General features: G+C 45.1%; 1 protein-coding gene across 2 annotated transcripts in view; it reads right to left on the bottom strand.

Moving 5' to 3' along the window:
* Positions 1-380: 380 nt before the first annotated feature.
* Positions 381-17,852, bottom strand: part of ADPGK (ADP dependent glucokinase) — a 34,404-nt gene continuing 16,932 nt past the window's right edge. Inside the window, exons 4-7 of one of the 2 annotated variants that reach the window (XM_077746038.1) lie at positions 9,620-9,740; positions 5,134-5,330; positions 4,434-4,532; positions 381-1,985 (exon numbers count right to left, since the gene is read on the bottom strand). In XM_077746038.1, coding sequence (XP_077602164.1) covers positions 1,431-1,985; positions 4,434-4,532; positions 5,134-5,330; positions 9,620-9,740 — 972 coding nt within the window. In that variant the 3' untranslated portion in view covers positions 381-1,430. The remainder of the gene's footprint in view (positions 1,986-4,433; positions 4,533-5,133; positions 5,331-9,619; positions 9,741-17,852) is intronic. The other variant, XM_077746048.1, reaches the window with a different exon arrangement.

The raw sequence follows: 17,852 nt of genomic DNA, 5'->3' as shown, positions 1-17,852 counted from the left end.
GCGCCTGAGGTAGCTTTGCAGCTCCAGAAGCTGCTATGAGCCAGGTATGAAACCATCACCCCTGACCTAAGTGGGCCTGCCACCCGCAGCCATGTTTATACTGTTCTTTGAACAACTGAGAAGGCTCAACAAACACTTAAAACTGCTGTTTCATAGCGGCTTTGCTACTTGAAACTACAGTCTTCTGTCACCTTAAATCAACAGAGGACAGACTTAATGGCTGAGGCTCAGTGTGCAGGACTGCCTACCCAGTGACGGGAAGACGAGATAAACACTTCAAGAGCAGAGTAACCTACAACTCACACCTTAGTCAAGGTCAGAATTCATACTTTATCTGGCTCCACAGTGGTGGTGGAAGAAACAAAATCATAGACTTACGATTCCTGAAATGTAAATTATTTTTAATATATTGAAAAGCACACAGAAGTCTCCTTGATTTATAAAAAAATAAATACATAACATGACATTTATTCATGATCCTGGGGCTCTTATGAGGTAAAACTTTTTAATGGATGTGGTGTGTTGATGTAAAACAAACATGATCCGTTACACACACAGAAGCATATTCCAGTTGTAAACGCAAATTCCTTCAAGGATCTGAATGAACAAAGATCAGTCCTCCCCTGTGGAAAGTGTGCCCAGAGCTGGGGGATGAGACTGGACCCAGGCATGGGGGCGTCTGACCAGCCAGCCTACAACCTCAGGAGCCAGGGCACGAAGGTAGGGCCTGGCAGCCCCCACGATCGCCCTGCAGGTCAGCTACGCTTCCGAACAAACACAGAACGCGGGGCTCCCTCAAAGGCTGCGCAGGGTCCCCGGCCTCTGCTGTGACTGTGATGCTCAAGAGTGATGGCTTTGTCTTCACTTGTGGCTCTCTCTTAAGGTTGAGAGCAGAAGACTCAGAAGGTGTGCTCATTAAATATTTTCATTGTAACACTGAATGGAAATCATGATCCTGCCCATGAGCGCGGAGCCCAGAGAACGCGGGACCCTCGCATCAGGCTTTGCTGGAGACTGGGAGTTGGGGTGAGCGAGCATGCGCTTATGCCCTTCTGCGGGGCGGGGGGCAGGGGGCAATACGGGAAGTGCTTTCTACACCTGACATGCTCTCCAGGGCAAAGTCTGGGCTAAGAGACTTGACAATGCTACATAAAATGGGGATATGGGAATCAAGTTTTACCCCTGTAACACACAACATAAAAAACCAAAAATCCAGTCGCGTTAGTAGACAGCTAAATTTTGATTAAAACCTGAAATGTTTCTGTGAAATCGTCAACAGGCTGGAATGTATCTGATACAGTTTAATCTGTTGTCTCTTTGGCTATCTTTCAATTAGATCTAGAAACTGTTCTGACACCCACCATCCTAGTTTTCCTGTAATTCTTAAACTGGCTAGCTCTCCCTCAAAAAAGTGACCCACAGCCACCTCCCTAGTAATGAGGGTGAACCTCTGAATAGAAGAGGCCTTCGGCGGAAATGGCATCTCCGAGGCCCACGGTTCGAACGGGATCTTTACACACCAGTACTGGTGTGAAGTGGAAGGACACCCCCTCCCTGTGCCACTCTGCGACCGGCTCGCTGGGGTCTATCACGACCCTGGAGCCTGCCTCCGAGTGGGAGGTCATGAACTCACGGGGTGCCCTCAAGGACACCCGGCTGGTGTCTATGGCGTCTGTCGCACAGGCCTGCGTCCCAGCCACGCGAGCTCCCGCAGCCACAGCTGCCAGCTGGTTGGCCCAGTGTCCATCTATGGTTGCCAGGATGTGATAGACCAGCGTGTGGAAATGGATCCTGGTGAGGTCTGAGGCTCTGCTTTTACTCTTCCCATGTTCCTTCAAGATCCAAAAGAGGATGTCGCTGACCATACCCACATCGGGGACGCCATTCCAGGAAGAGAGAGACGAATGAGGTCCGGATGCTGCCTGGGTGAGAAATAACAGCTCCTGTTCGTTCAGCCCAAGGGAAGTCACTGCGGGAAAGACCTGCTAACAAAAACAAAATGGAGGTTTCTTTCTGATGAACATCTGGCTCCCAAGATGCCTCAGGACACAGCCAATGACTAAAGTCAGGGAAGGCAGGCAGTACAGCATCTTTCTTCTTACCACGGAACTCCCCACCCCTGATGCACGCGCTGGGGAAGTGACAGACCACAAGCTGCTGTTCTATTACACCTCTAACTCCACCTTCATTATCACTCGGGATTTAACCAGAAAGTTGCAGTAACACCGTTTTAGACTCAAGTCTTGTTATATTCATCTAAGACAAAGGGCAGAGGGGACACCTATTTTCTATTGCTTTCCATGGGCCTAGCTTTCGCCTTTGCATGCACAGCAGACCCTCTTCTTACTGGTGGGACAGGGTTCTCCGTTCCTGAGTGCCAGCAGGGTGCTGTACTGGTAAATGGAAGGCCCTAGCAACACACAGTCAGGGTCACATGGTTCCGTGTACACTACCCCAAGAAGCAAGGAGAAATGTTTTAGGTTAGAGCTAAGCATTTTAAGCAGGTGCGGGGTAGGGAAGACTGTATTCAGAAATAACCATGTGCAAAAGGGTACTGAACGGGAGCCGCTGGGCCTGTTTCTGTCTTGAGGGGAACCACTGTGTCTACCTCACTACCTCTTACTTAGCACTTCTCTCCTTAGAGCCAGAGAACCGCACATAAGGTGAATGTGCAAGAAACAGGAGGCCCTGGAGGGTGGGCGGGAGGGTGGGGGTGTGTGTGGGTGCATCTGAATGTATTTGTTTAAAAACCAATGGCCTGTACCTTCGCCAATGTAACAGCACCTCCATTTATGGCATGTTCTGTGCCAGGCCCTGAGTGGATGGCTTTATTTCATTCCATTCTTACTGTAACCCTTTCAGTGGATGGACTGCCTCTGTTTTATAGATAAGGGGACTGAGGCTCAGAAAGGTTAAGTAGACACGTAGACACACAGAAAATGAAATAAAAATGGCTTTTCTTAAAAAGTGAAAAGATAACCTCAAAAGAGAAATGCAAATTAAAAACTCCACTGAGAAACAGCAAGTGCGAAACCCAATGTAAACCACGGGCCGTGGGCAGTGGCGACGCGAATGTAAGGTCGGGCACTCAGCTGCGATGCGGCAGCGGGGGGGGTGGGGGTGTGATGGGCTTGTGTGTGGNGCCGTGTGCTACTCACTTTTGCTGTGAACTTGAAACTGCCCTGAGAAGTAAAGTCTATTAAAAGAAAACACAACTATTCTCAAGTATTTTTCACTCGTCAGATTGGTAAAAGAATACACATTTCTAATCACGTTCTGGTGGTAAGGAAAAGAGGAAATAAGCACTTGTAAAGAATTCTAGTGGCGGTAAATGGGCACAGGTCTCATGGAGGGCATCTGGCAGCATTAAATTTACAAAGGCTTTTTCTGCTCCACCCAGCAGCTCTACTCCTGAGAATTCATCATACATACCTACTTGCTTGCAGGGAAATGAAACGTACAAGTTTCTCCCCTGCACCTCTTTACGGGACAGCAGAGGACAGAAACCAAGACGCCCATCAAGATGGTGCGGGGTAAACAACCTGGGGGCCCCACACGCTCCCTTTTGCCGCCTTACTGTGAAAAGACAGACAGGATGGTCCCCAAGGGATGGTGGAGAAAAGGTCTCCAAAGTCCCATCAGTGAGAAAAAGCAAAGTGCATAACAGTCGATGTGCAGTGCGCTGTGCTGTCTTTTGGGGTAAAAAAAGGATGAATAAGGATATATTCCCACGTTTGCTTATATTTGTACCCAGTGGCTGTGGAGGCATACACAGGAAACCGAGAACATTACTAACAGTGGGAGGGAGACTTCACTGTGTATGTTAGTATTTTTTGGATTTTGAACCACATGAATATATTACCCATTAAACAGGTTAAATACTGAAACAATGAAAGGTTAAGTAACTTGTCTAAGCTGATAAAGCTAGAGAGCGACAAACTGGCCTCCCAACGCCGGCTTCCGGAGTGTGTGTGCAAGCACTACACTCCTGGATCCACCTAAGTACTGCTGCCGTCCAGAGGCAGGAGTTGAATCCTTTGGTGCCTGGTGGTGAGGGAGTGCAGCTCCCCCAGAGCTCCTCTCCTCTGAGCTTCTGGAGGTCCAACTGAGAGCAGCTGAGCGCACCTGCACTTTCTCCTTGGAGTTCTACCACAAACACCATCCACTTCCAACTTCTCCATTTCAGGAGAAACAGGACCCACCAATCCACCAGTTACGCTGCCATACTTCTAACATAGTAGGAGATCCTGTTCCAGAATGGCCCTGGCTCCTTATTTGGATCTCCACGGCCCCGGGTCTGTGTGACAGAACATCCACCTCAGTAAGCCAGGCCCTGAGCCCAAAGAGCTGGCCCCATGGGACAAGGGCGCTTGTCAGCAAGGCCCACAAAGGTGAGGGCTCCAGAGGGCCTCACATGCTGCCCAAGTGGTTACCTGATGCACAATGCTCCTCATGAGCTCCCTGTTGGTCATACTGGCCAGCTCTAGGTGAACTGGAATACCAGTGGGTATGTCAGAAATGGAGGTCACAACCTGCAAAGAGAAGACGGCAGCAGTGCCATTAGAGACAGAAGTCATGCAAGAGGAAAGGGTCAAGGCTGACAGGCAGTGCCTCTGGTCACTGCCTTATTTGCATCATCATGAAAGCTCTAAGCCTCGGGGGTCACCACAGCTTCCAGACAGGGGTTGCTGTTCCCAACAGGGAGGCACTGGGGTCACAGACTCAGGGCACCAAGAACTGCCCCTGTGTGCTCATGGAGCCAGCCTATTCCCAGGGGCCTACACCGAGCGGTTGGCTCCAGTTGTGGTAGAGCCTGTAGGAGCCACGGCACAGCTGATGTGAAGAGACGGCACACACGACACAGAGGACGCAGACCACAAACACCGTGGCTGGCAGCCACGTCCAGCGTGGCGCAGGGTGCAGAGGCTCAGGCAAGAAGAGGTGCTCAGGCAAGCTGCTGCCCGGGCACCTGGAAGAGCACCAGGAGGCAGGACTCAGAGCCGGCTGCCGTGAACGCTCCTGGGGTGGCCAGGACTGAAGACCATGTGGCGCAAGTTGCATAGGCGGAAAGAGGCAGGAACCTGAGGAAAAACGGCAGCTGAGATCTGTGAGATTCTGTGACAATGCTATTACCTCCAAGAGCCTCTTCCTCTGGAGCTCCTTGCTTTGTCCCTCCATCATGTGCAATCCAGAGAGGACCACCAGGTCTGGCTGGAACTCCTCCAGGCTAGACACAAACACCTCCAGCATATTCATGGCCCCGTTGGAAAGGTCGTGGGAGAAGATGAAGCGGTTGGCATGTGGAGCTTTTAACCGGCCCCACTCCTCCCCTAGAAAAGCCCAGTCAACACAATGGGAAGAAAAGGAAGAGGCTTTAAGTCTCCTAGCTGTGGGGGCTCACGGAGGCCTCACTGGGGCCCTAGCTCTGGGCAAGCTGGCTGCTGGCTGAGTGGAGCCCAGCTACAATGGCCCAGCACAGCGTGCATCCAGGAGGACCGTGGTTGGTAATGAAACAAACAAACCAAAACCCAACCCCAACCCCACAAAACAACACACACGGCCTGGGTGCTCTATGCCTTTGGCAAGGGGCTGGCAGTTAGTCCCGGGAAAGCTCCACTGCCCACTGGGCTCTCATACAGGACACCTGTGCCCCTGCCCACGGGACATGCTGCCTTTCTCGAAGCACTTCCCGACTCACAGCCTCGCCCCGAGCACCTTTCATTTAGCAGAGACCTACAGAAGCTGAAATTCCAAAAGTCAGGCTGACTGCAGCCTTTCCTCCCGGCTGCTGTGGGCGGTTTCCTGCACTTGATCCAGAAGGTAAGAGTATCTGGCTGCTGTAGCTCTCTGTGAGTGAGCTGCTTTGGAATAATGACTGCTCAAGGCCAAGGTTAAATGCTACTTCCTTCCTAAGTGGCCGCTGACTGCTCTGGCCTGAGGTGTATCCACAGAGATCTCCCTTCACGTGGTTTGGTGAATAGCATTTTGCTTTGAGCTATCTCTTCTATTGTTCTGAACTAGTATTCAAACTTACACCATCCCTTAACTTCGCACACATTTGTGCCACATCTCCCCAAATGGAATGCCAGCTCTCTAAAAGGAACACTGTATGCCTCTGATTCTCACAGGACTTGTCACAGGCCCCTGTGGAGAGTCCCACTCAGCATCTGCTGAACTGACCCCAGCAGAGGGAGGAGCTCAGGATCTGGGCCCATCCACGGGAGTGGCTCTCAGCACCCGCCACACATCAGAATCTCCTGGGGAGCTGGGTTTTAAATGTCAGGTGGGGAGGCCCACGGTTGGAGATCCTTCTGTGCAGGTGAGCAGAGAGCTACCTATCGGGAACCTACAGCTGCCAAGCATTTATGAAGAGTGCACTACGGCTGTCCTGAAGCAGGACAGGTGACAGGTACCCTCCCCAGGCTCACCTGGTGAAGTCTCACAGCTGGAGCACAGCACTCTTTCTCTCAAGACTTGGTAGACTCAAGACTTGGAACCTCAGTCAAGCCAAGGGCCAGTGCTACTAGGCTTGCTTCTGCTTAGGGCAATTCCTAAATGAGCCCCTGCCAGCATGAAGGTAATTCTAAAGACTCAGCTGCAAGGCTTTATAATCTGGGTTTATATAGCTTTCCGCCCAAGTGAAGGATTCATCCTATTTACAAAATTAGAGCCCATACACCGAAGCCTGCTTTTATACTGGTTTCTATCATATTTCCTGGATGTTCCTTCAGAAAGATTTTCCCCAAGGCAGGCAGACCACAGCAGAGGCTTTCCTCCTACTTCAGGCTGATCAGCAAACCACTTCCTCCTTTCTAAAACAGGCCTCCCAAACCAGAAGCCTTGCCTCTCCATGGGGAGTATGCATGCGTGTGCAGGGCTTACTCTGGAGTGGGTGTGAAGGTGGGAGAGCCCATCTTTGCTTTGAGTTCAGCTTTACTGAATGCATTCCTCTGAAAACATTTTCTATGTGTATAAAAATCTATGAAAACAGAGAAAGACATTTCCTATTTACTAAGCCCCAACACAATGGTTATGTTGGTTAAAATGCCACATACTTTTCATTCCTGGCCCCCTTCTTACTATTTGTCCAAAGAACACACCCAGTAATGGTCTACACAGCTGAGTACAACACTCCCATCCTGCTTCATCTTGGAGGACCCAGAGCAAGTGCGGCCTCCCCTGCGAAGTCTGTCCTAACTCTGCCAACCCCAGTAGACTCAGCTGCTTCTGCCCCTGGGCCACGTGATTTTGTAATCATCTGCACAGGAGCCCCTGCCCTGCAGTGAGCTGAGCACAGGGGCCACATCTGTCACCAGCCCCTCCAGCCTCACACTGCCCCCGCATGTAGCGTGTGGACAAATAATGAGCAAAGGAACAAGTGCACAAGAGGAAAGACTGAGGACTTCAATGCCTGTGACAACAAAAAATGTGGGTATGATTCCAAATCCCACCCATGCCCCACAAATGACAAGACTCTGTACAGAGGAGAAATCTACGTCAGCGTCCTGCACAGGGCAAGAACCGGGAACTGACCCTTAGGGAGCAAAGCTGCCAAGAGGCACCGCCTAACTTATCCCTGGAGAAAAAAGCAACAGGGCACTCAAAGGGATTTCTTCAGGGAAAAAGAGACAGAGGCAACCCACGGGCCTTTGCAAGGGAAAGACAAGGAGGGAAGTGGAGAGCTGTTCCCTGGCTGTTCCCACAGGACACAGGACTGATGAAGTGGCCTCAGAGAGACAGAACAACTGGATCGCAGACAGGGTGAGCCAGGAACCTCCACGCCGCCCTGTTGTCACAGAGCTCTGAACGTGTTTCTCTTAAGTGAGCCCTTCACTCAATTTAAGTCCTGCCCTTCGGCCACGAAGTCAGCAAAACCTGTGCAGTGACTCAGTGGGTCCTTGGCCCAAAGCCTAGAAACAAGCTTCTCTGAGAGAGTCTGGCAGGGAAGGAGGAAGAAATGAAAGGTGACAAATCCTCTCTGGGAATTTATTCATCTAAATTTGAGAGAAGCTGGGGACAGACTTCTGTAAGGGAAGCAGCCTGAGGGCTTCTGCCACCAGACTAGATTCCCTCCAAGGGCCAGTGAGAATGTAACTTCATATCAAGTTTCATTTAAATGAACGTCATATAAAGTTCAACGGGAGGCCCTGCTTTGTTCTAAGAAAATAAGGCCCAAAGAAGAAAAACTGAAGTGCGGGGTTCGTAAACCCAAGGACGGAGACAGTCTCCTTTCAAGGTAAGCTGTGCCATCTTCTTACCTCCACACGAGGCACAGCTGTGAAATCCAACAGCAAAATCATACTGAAGACAGCAGTCTCTCCACCCTGCGGCTGGCAGGGAACATGAGAGAAACCAGGAACCAGAAAGGTCCCCAGTTCACCATGTGAGCACCAGCAGGGTGCAACTGACAGAAGCCTGGAACTGGCAGTAGCAGCACCTCAAAGGCACATCTTTAGCTCTTCTAGACCCTTCCAGTCAAACAGTCTTGTTCGTGCCTTCCACTGAAGGTGCTCACAGTACACAGTAATCCTCTTAATCCTCACCACAATCTTCAGGCAGTAAGAACTATCATTCTGAGTTTCTGAGAAACTCAAAACTTGTATATGATTAAATGTGAATTGCCTACTGCAAAATTCCGTCCATAATGTTCAGATCTTGCCCTTCCTAAAGTCAGGAAGCTTCCAGATTCCAATAAGCACCCAAAAGAGAACTAGAAACAAACAATTCCTTTTTCATACATGGAGGAAAAAAACCATTTTAAGAAACACTCAATTTCATATCTTAAAGTTAATTACTCCAGAAGGTGAGATTCTCTTAATTGACTTGGGAGCAGTTCACTGAAGCTTATTAAGTACTGCTTTAAGGGACCAATTAGTCTGTTTATATGCTTGAGTCTTTAATAATCTGTTGAATCAGAAATTTAAGAGTCGGAGTTCTGAGCAAAGGAAAGATCCAACAGAAAATATACAGAATTAAATAAGCAGTTAAAATATGTTTAGTATTTAGGATTCTCTAAGAATTAGATCTGTAATTTCTGTAACACACAAATTCTACCAGGAGGGACGACGGATGGGCTGGATTTGGACTGATAAAACACTGGAATATTATATAAGAGGAAATCTAAGTGTTGTGAAATACAAACACTTCCACTTCCATACCCAAGGGAAAATGAAATGCTTCAAAAGAAGTTTGCCAGAGGCTTGGAATCAATCCGAAACAGCTTGGAACAGTTGGCCAGAAAAGCCTAGAGCACAATCCAGCACAGTGCTGAACAGATGTTACCTGCCCTTCTCTTTCCTTAGTAATAAAGAAAAACTTTGTATATGTACGTTTAACACATTTTCATTCAAGATGCCTACTTTCTTACAGCTTGATTTCTCTTGGGTTTAGATAAGTTGTTTGCAGATCTGAGATTTTCTTCAATACTATAATACTCTGTCATTCTTGAGACAATGGTCAGTTATCAGCTCAGTAGAACCAAGAGGTCAGGAAACTTGCAGTAAGGCAAGAAAGGGTCCCACCAATGTACAAAGATAAATTTCCAGCATAGTCACACCACAATCTGACAACACACCTGTCCCTGTCCAGTCTCACACCATTACTTAGTCATTTCTCTTACCTGCTTGATACTCTAAAATAAGGTGGAACTCATCCACTTCCTGCAATGACTCTGGTGGAACAAACACATTATCATCAAGAAGTTCATGCAGCTTTGGACCAACTGGACCGCAAAGAAGAACCTGGAGACAAGAAACAGGAAACCTATCAGGAGGCCTGGCCCTGTCCCCATGGAATCAATATAATAACAGAAAAGGTACATCCAGACCACTCCTATTCATTTCAACAAAAAACTAGAATCCAAATCTAATTTCCAAAGTTTCTGGTTTGGAGGAGCTATTAACAGGGCTTGGGCCTCTGGAAGGAATGGCCACCAGAAATGAGGGGCTGACAAAAGACCCAAGTAATACATGTTAGGTACTCGTGTAGCTGCTGAATCTCATACACCCTGCTAGGGACTGAAAATTTGTGTCCTCTCCCAAATTCCTATGTTGAAGCCTAACTGCCAGTGTGATAGTATTTGGAGACAGGGCTTTTAGGAGGTTAAGTAAGGTCATAAGAGGTCATATGGGTGGGGTCCTAATCCAGTAGATTGGTGGCCTAAGAACGGGAAAATCTCTCTCTTTCCAGCATACCTACTGAAGAAAGGCCATGTAAGGAAAAAGCAAGAAGGTGGCTGCAAGCCAAGAAAGCAGCCCTCAGAAGCTGGATCCTGTTGGAACGTTGATTTGCCTCAGAATTGTGACAAAATAAATTTCTGTTCTTTAAGCTGCCCAGAATGGCATTTTGTTATTATGGCTGTTCAAGCAACCTAAGACCCACTCCACCACTTTCTTTTCTTCACTCACTCACATCCTATATAGGCAAACAAATGGGATATTGCCTGCTCAAAGTGGCCAGATGAAAGCAATTCAGTTTGACTTTTACACATTATAGAAAAGAGCCTCCCTAACCACACACAGGACCTAATTTGTCGGATTGGGCTCTTTACTGCACTCAGTTGTTACGTGAGCAGACTAGCCTTCCAGAGATGGGAATTAAAGAGCACCTCAATTCAGCAAGCTGGGGGAAGGGGCTCTGCAACACTCCCCGAACCTCTTCTTCAACTCTAACCTGAGCCTTTCCCTGGCTATTTCTTCAAGAAGTCATTTCACATGTGCTGCTGTTTTCAGTTCCCATAAGCTGCTGCTTCTGCCCTGACAGGTCTGGACCCCACTCCCAGCCAGACCAACATGCTCAAAACCACCAAACAATGAGGGCTTGGACAGGGATGTAAAGGAAAGTCTGCAGAGATGATCAACACCATTTCAGATTTAATATGCTCTACCTAGAAGCTTCAAAAGGCATTTACTTGCTAATTAACTGCTTGTTTGTACAGCTACCACTTTACTTCTCTTCTCTAATTCCTGGCCAGAACATAAGCCTCCAAGAGGAGATAACAAGGGCTAAATTTACCCTTCTGCCCAAAACAACAACAGAAAACAGACAAAATATATGAAAACAATGATTTTCAAAAACTTAAACATTTAGCAACAAAGGACAATGATCCATAACAGGGAAAAAAAAAAAAAACCCAAAAACAGAGTAAGACCTACAAATGCCCCATCAAATTACTTTTATTTTATTTTTTATTTATTTTTATTTATTTCTAGGGGGGGGAGAGAGAGAGAGAGAGAGAGCACGAGAGCGAGCGTGAGCAGGGGAGGGTCAGAGAGAGAGGGAGATACAGACTCTGAAATAGGCTCCAGGCTCTGAGCTGGCCGTCTGCACAGGGCCCGACGCGGGGCTCGAACCCACGAACTGCGAGATCATGACCTAAGCGAAAGTCGGATGCTTAACCGACTAAGCCACCCAGGCACCCCCCCATCAAATTACTTTAAAAGAATTTCCAGATATACAAAATCTGAAAGACTACATCACCAGCAGACCTGCACTACACAAAATGTTAAAGGAAATCCTTCAGGCAGAAAGAATATGATACTAGATGGAAATAAAGATCTAAACAAAGGAATAAAGAGCACCAGAAATGGTGACTATGCATAAGCATATAAGATCTTTTTCTTATTACTGAAATCTCTTCAAAAGATAATCAACTGCTTAAAGAACAATATTAACAACATAGTATGAGGTTTATAATATACACAGAAGTAAGCCATATGACAATAGCACTATAAAGACCAGAAGGGGGAAATGGAAGCACCCATTTACTACAAAGTATTTACATTATACATGAGGTGTGATATCACGGACAACAGACTGGGACAGCTAAAAAGTACACTATAATTCTTAAAGATTTCACTAAAATAACAAGGAATTATAACTAATAAACCAAAGAAGATAATATAAAAACTCAAAAGAGTGCAGAAAAAGAGGAAAAAGGGATGATAAAGAGCTTGGACAACAGAATAAATAGCAAGATGTCAGACTTAAATTTATCTAATCTATTAAGAAATACATTAAATGTAAATGGCCTAAACAGTCCAGTTAAACAAGACTGTCAAAGTGGATTAAAAAGCAAGCCCCACGGGGTGTCTGGGTGGCTCAGCTGCTTAAGCAGCAGACTTTGGCTCAGGTCATGAACTCGTGATCTGTACGTTCAAGCCCCATGTTGGGCTCTGGGCTGATAGCTCAGAGCCTGGACCCTACTTTGGATTCTATGTCTCCCTTTCTCTGTCCTTCCCCTGCCTGCACTCAGTCTCTCGCTCTCAAAAATAAACAAACATTAAAGAAATTAAAAAGCAAGCCCCAAATATATGCTGCCTACAAGAAATATATTTATTAACTAAATTATGAAATCTATAAGTCACTATTTTATGTTTTTATCTAGATATATTATTACTACTTAAAAATTTTTTTAATGTTTTATTTATTTCTGAGAGAGAGAGACAGCGTGAATAGGGGAGGGTCAGAGAGAGAGGGAGACACAGAATCCAAAGCAGGCTCCAGGCTCCAAGCTAGCTGTCAGCACAGAGCCTGACGTGGGGCTCGAACCCATGAACCGTGAGATCATGACCTGAGCCGAAGTCAGATGCTTAACTGACTAAGCCACCCAGGCACCCCTAGATATATTATTACCATTATTTTTAGTTTAATTTTTATTGAAGTATAGTTGACACACAATGTTACATTAGCTACAAGTGTAAAATACAGTGATTCAACAAGTCTATATGTTATGCTATGCTCACAAGTGTAGCTACCATCCCTCACCAGACTCTTTAACAATACAATCGGCTAGATTCTCAACACTATACCTTTCATCCCCATGACTTTTTCATTCCATAACTAGAGGCCTGTAACTTCCACTCCCCTTCACTCATTTTGCCCATCCTCCCACCGCCCAAGGAATAAATTTTAAAAATAAAGCCACCATGAGGGAAAAAAACAGAAAAATGGAAAAAGATATATCACACTAACACAAATCAAAAGAAAGCTACAAAAGTAAGTTTTAATCAAAATGGATTTCAAAGAATATAAAATGACCTTCTTTATCCCTGGCAACTGATAAAGGGGGTCAATTCATGAAGAGGATATATCAATCATAAATAGTTATATACTTAATGACAGAGCTTATAAATACACAGAGCAAAAAGGTACAGAATTGCAAAGGAAAAAGATAAATCTACAACTACAGATGTAGATGTTAATAACTGCCTCTCAATAATTGATAAACACACACAAAATCAATAAAAATATACAAGACCTGAGCAACATTCCCAATCAACTTGGCCTGACATTTATAGGATATTCCATTCAACAATAGCAGAATATACATGCTTTTGTACTTCACTAAGACCATTTTCCAGGCCATAAAAAGTCTCAATAAATTTAACAGGAGTCAGAGAAGCATATTCTCTGACCAGAATGTAATTAAAATAGAAATCAGTAACAGAAAGATATCTGGAAACACCCCCAAATATTCAGAAATGAAATCACACACTTTAAGAGAGGGAGACCCAGAATCTGAAGCAGGCTGATAGAACAGAGCCCGACGCGGAGTTTGAACCCACCGACTGTGAGATCATGACCTGAACCGAAGTCGGATGCTTAACCGACTGAGCCACCCCGGTGCCCCTAAATTACACAATTTTTTTTTTTAATGTTTTTTATTTATTTCTGAGAGAGAGAAGAGACAGAGTGAGCAGGGGAGGGTTAGAGAGTGAGGGAGACACAGAATCCGAAACAGGCTCCAGGCTCTGAGCTAGCTGTCAGCACAGAGCCTGACGCGGGGCTCGAACCCACCAACCATGGGATCATGACCTGAGCCGAAGTCGGACGCTTAACCGACTTAGCCACCCAGGTGCCCCTCACACACTTTAAATAGTTCATGGATGGGCTATCAAATAGTCCATCTCAAGAAATCACAAGGGTATTAGAAAGCACTTTGAATTGAATGAAAAGAAAAACACAATGTATCAAAATCTGTGAGATGCAGCTAAAGAAGCACTTAAGGGGAAATTTATAGCACTAAACCACTAGATCAGACAATGGGAAAAGTCTCAAATCAATGATCTTAGCTTCTACCTTGAAGTAGAAAGAGAAGAGCAAGTTAAACAACATAAACAGAAACCAATGAAATACAAAAGAAAAAAATAATAGAGAAAAAACCCAATAAAACCTAAGCTCATTAACTATTGAAAAGATCAATAAAACTGATAAACCTCTAAGCAAACTAAGGGGGAAAAAAAGGGATCATGAAGGGAAGCTGCAAAGTAGAAAGATCCTGAGCACACCTCCTCCCACAAACTGCATATAGAGCAACTCTCCCTGAGAATGACCTAAAGATTAGCAGAACTCTTCCACAAAAGGAAAAAGACATACTGAGATGAGCAGAAGGGAAAGAGACACGGCCTGGTCGCGAACCAAACTACCGATGTGCTGACCAGCAAGTGGGAGGGATATCACAGATGTGGAGGTCTTCCTGAGAAGTGAGGGGTGCAAACTCTACACTGGGCACTCCCTGCCCTAGGGATCTGCACTGGAAAGATAGGCCTCCATAATATCTGGCTTTGAAAATCAGAGGGGCTTGACTGTGGGGGAGCAGGAAGGTTATAGTAAATGGAGACTTCAATATCAAAGGGCCTGCACAGAATCTCAATCACTCCCAGATCCAGTGCAGAGGCAGCAGTTTGAAAAGCACCTGAGCCATAGAAGACATTTACTGACTAATTTTAGGACATGTGCTGGAGGGAAAGGGATCTGCAGGAACTTTCTCTGCGAACAGAAGCATTTGCAGGTACCATTTTTTTTTCCTCCTTCAGCATAGCTGTCTTGACACTAGGGAGCAAAAGTTCTAGCACTATCTATCTACTTCACTACAACTGCTGACCCTGTTCCCACATTCCCCTGCGGACCTCCTCTGCCCAGCCTGCCCACCTTGGCAGGCACCCCTCTGTAGTGGCTCTCGCCCTACCACACCTGGTAGGCAGCCTCAGCTGGGATCTGCGATCCTCCAAAGTGACTTCTGCCCTAGGCAGAGGCAGGCCAGCCCAACCACCAGTACCCCTCACTGGCTTGGCCTCTGAGCTAGCCAGGCAAAGCCCACCCACTAGCATGCCTACAGCAGTTGCAGCCCAGACACAAGAGGTGGATGTGTGCAGCCCACACAGGTGACACTCCAGAGTGCCCCTGCTTGACCAGAGGTGACTGCACTTCTGAGCCCCAAAGGATACCTTCTACATAAGGCCACCACCTTCAAGAGCATAAGATGTGGTTGTAAAACCTAATATATAGGAACAAACACTGGGAGACAGAAAATGAGACAGAAATATGTTCCAAAGAAAGAACACGTCAAGACTTCAGAAAAAAGAACTAAACGAAACGAGAAACAAGCAATCTACCTGACAAGAGTTCCATGTAGTAGCCATAGAGATGTTCACTGAACTTGGAAGAAGAGCAAATGAACTCAGTACAAGTTTCAACAAAGAGACAGGAAATATAAAAAAGAACTAATCAGAGATGAACAACAACTGCGATGAAACATAAACTAGAGGGAATCAACAGCAGCTTGGAGGACACAGAATGGATTGGTCTAAGAGACAAAGGGGCAGAAAACTTATTTGAAGAAAACTTCTCCAACCCAGGAGAGGAAACAGACATCCACATCCAGGAAGCACTAGCAGCCTCAGACAAGATGAAGAAGCCAAGTAGATCCACACAAAGACATAATAATTAAAATGCCAAAAATTAAAGATAAAGAGAGAATCTTAAAAGCAGCAGGAGAAAAGCAATTAGTTAAGCACAAAGGAATATCCATAAGAATATCTGCTGGCTTTTCAGTGGAAACTGCAAAACAAAAGGGAGTGACACGATATATTTGAAGAGATAAAAGAAGCTAAAACCAAGGATATTCTACTAAGCAGAATTATCATTCAGAATTGAAGAAAAGATAGTTTCCCAGACAAACAAAAGTTTACCACTAAACTGACCTTATAAGAAATTTTTTTAAAAAATGTTTTATTTATTTTTGAGAGACAGAGAGAGACAGCGTGAGCAGGGCAGGGTCAAAGAGAGAGGGAGATACAGAATCCGAAGCAGGCTCCAAGCTCTGAGCTGACAGTCAGCACAGAGCCCGACGCGGGGCTCGAACCCACGAACCATGAGATCATGACCTGAGCCGAAGTTGGACACTCAACCGGCTGAGCCACCCAGGCGCCCCTGACCTTATAAGGAATGTTAAAGGACTTGCTTAAGTGGAAAAGAAAAGGCCATAATTAGAAGAAAATTATGAAAGGGGCGCCTGGGTGGCTCAGTCAGCTAAGCGTCCGGCTTCGGCTCAGGTCATGATCTCATGGTTCATGGGTTCGAGTCCCGCATCGGACTCTGTGCTGACAGCTAGCTCAGAGCCTGGAGCCTGCTTCAGATTCTGTATCTCCTTCTCTCTCTTACCCTCCCCTGCACTCTCTCCCTCTCAGAAATAAATAAAACATTAAAAAAAAAAAAAAAGAAAATTATCAAAGAAAAAGACCTCACTGGTAAAAACATATAGTAAAGGTAGTAGATCAGTCACTTATAAAGCTAGTGTAAATGCAAAAGACAATAATAGTAAAATCAACTATATCTATAATAACTAGTTATGAGATAAAATTTTTAAAAATGTAAAATATGACATCAAATGCATAAAACATAGGGTGGGAGTGGAATAAAAATAAAGGGCTTTTAAAAAAATGTGTCCAATCACCAACATAAAATAGACGGCTATATACATAAGACATTATATACAAATCTCATGGTAACCAGAAACCAAAAACCTACAACAGATACACAAAAGATAAAGAGAAAGGAATCCAAGCATAACACTAAGGAAAATCATCAAATCACAAAGAAGAGAGCAAGAGAAGAACAGGGAATAACTACAAAAACAACAAGGAAACAATTAACAAAATGGCAATAAGTACATACCTATCAATAATTACTTTAAGTGTAAACGCACTAAATGCTCCAATCAAAAGACACAGGGTGACTAAATGGATGAAAACATCAGAACCATCAATATACTGCCTACAAGAGACTCACTTGAGACCTAAACATAAATAAAAACTAAAAGTGAAAGGATGGAAAAGATATTCCATGCAAATGGAAACAAACAAAAAAGCTGGGATAGCAATATTTATATAAAACAAAATTGACTTTAAAATAAAGACTTTAACAAGACAAAGAAGGTCATTACATAATGATCCCACGAGGGGATTTAACAATTGTAAATACCTATCCACCCAAAATAGGAGACCTAACATATAAAGCAAATATTAACAGACATAAAGAGAAAAACTGACAGTAATACATTAATAGTAGGGGATTTTAACACTCCACTTACATCAATGGATAAATCACCCAAACAAAAAAGAAATAAGTGGCTTTCAATGACAAATTAGACAAGGTGGACTTAACAGATATACAGAACACTACCAAAACACAGCAGAATACACATTCTTTTCAAGTGCATACGGAACATTCTCCAGAATAATTCATGTTAGGCCACAAGTCTCAATAAATTTAAGATGACTAAAATCGTACCAAGCATCTTTCCAGACCTCAATGATATGAAACTAGAAATTCATTCCAAGAAAAAAAACTGAGAAAAAACAAACAAACATGTGGAGGCAAACCAACATGCTACTAAACAACCAACTGCCCAACAAAGAAATCAAAGAAGAAATTTTATTTAAAAAAAATTTTTAATGTTTATTTTTGCGAGAGAAAGAGTACATGCATGTGCGTGGGGGAGGGGCAGAGAGAGAGAGAGAGGGAGACACAGAATCTGAACCAGGCTCCAGGCTCTGAGCTGTCAGCACAGA

Source organism: Crocuta crocuta, unplaced genomic scaffold (assembly GCF_008692635.1).
Source record: "Crocuta crocuta isolate KB4526 unplaced genomic scaffold, BGI_CrCroc_1.0 scaffold130, whole genome shotgun sequence".
NCBI classification, from domain to species: Eukaryota; Metazoa; Chordata; class Mammalia; order Carnivora; family Hyaenidae; genus Crocuta; species Crocuta crocuta.
The sequence above is the reverse complement of the archived record's forward strand: the minus strand, read 5'-3'. Positions and strand labels throughout refer to the sequence as shown.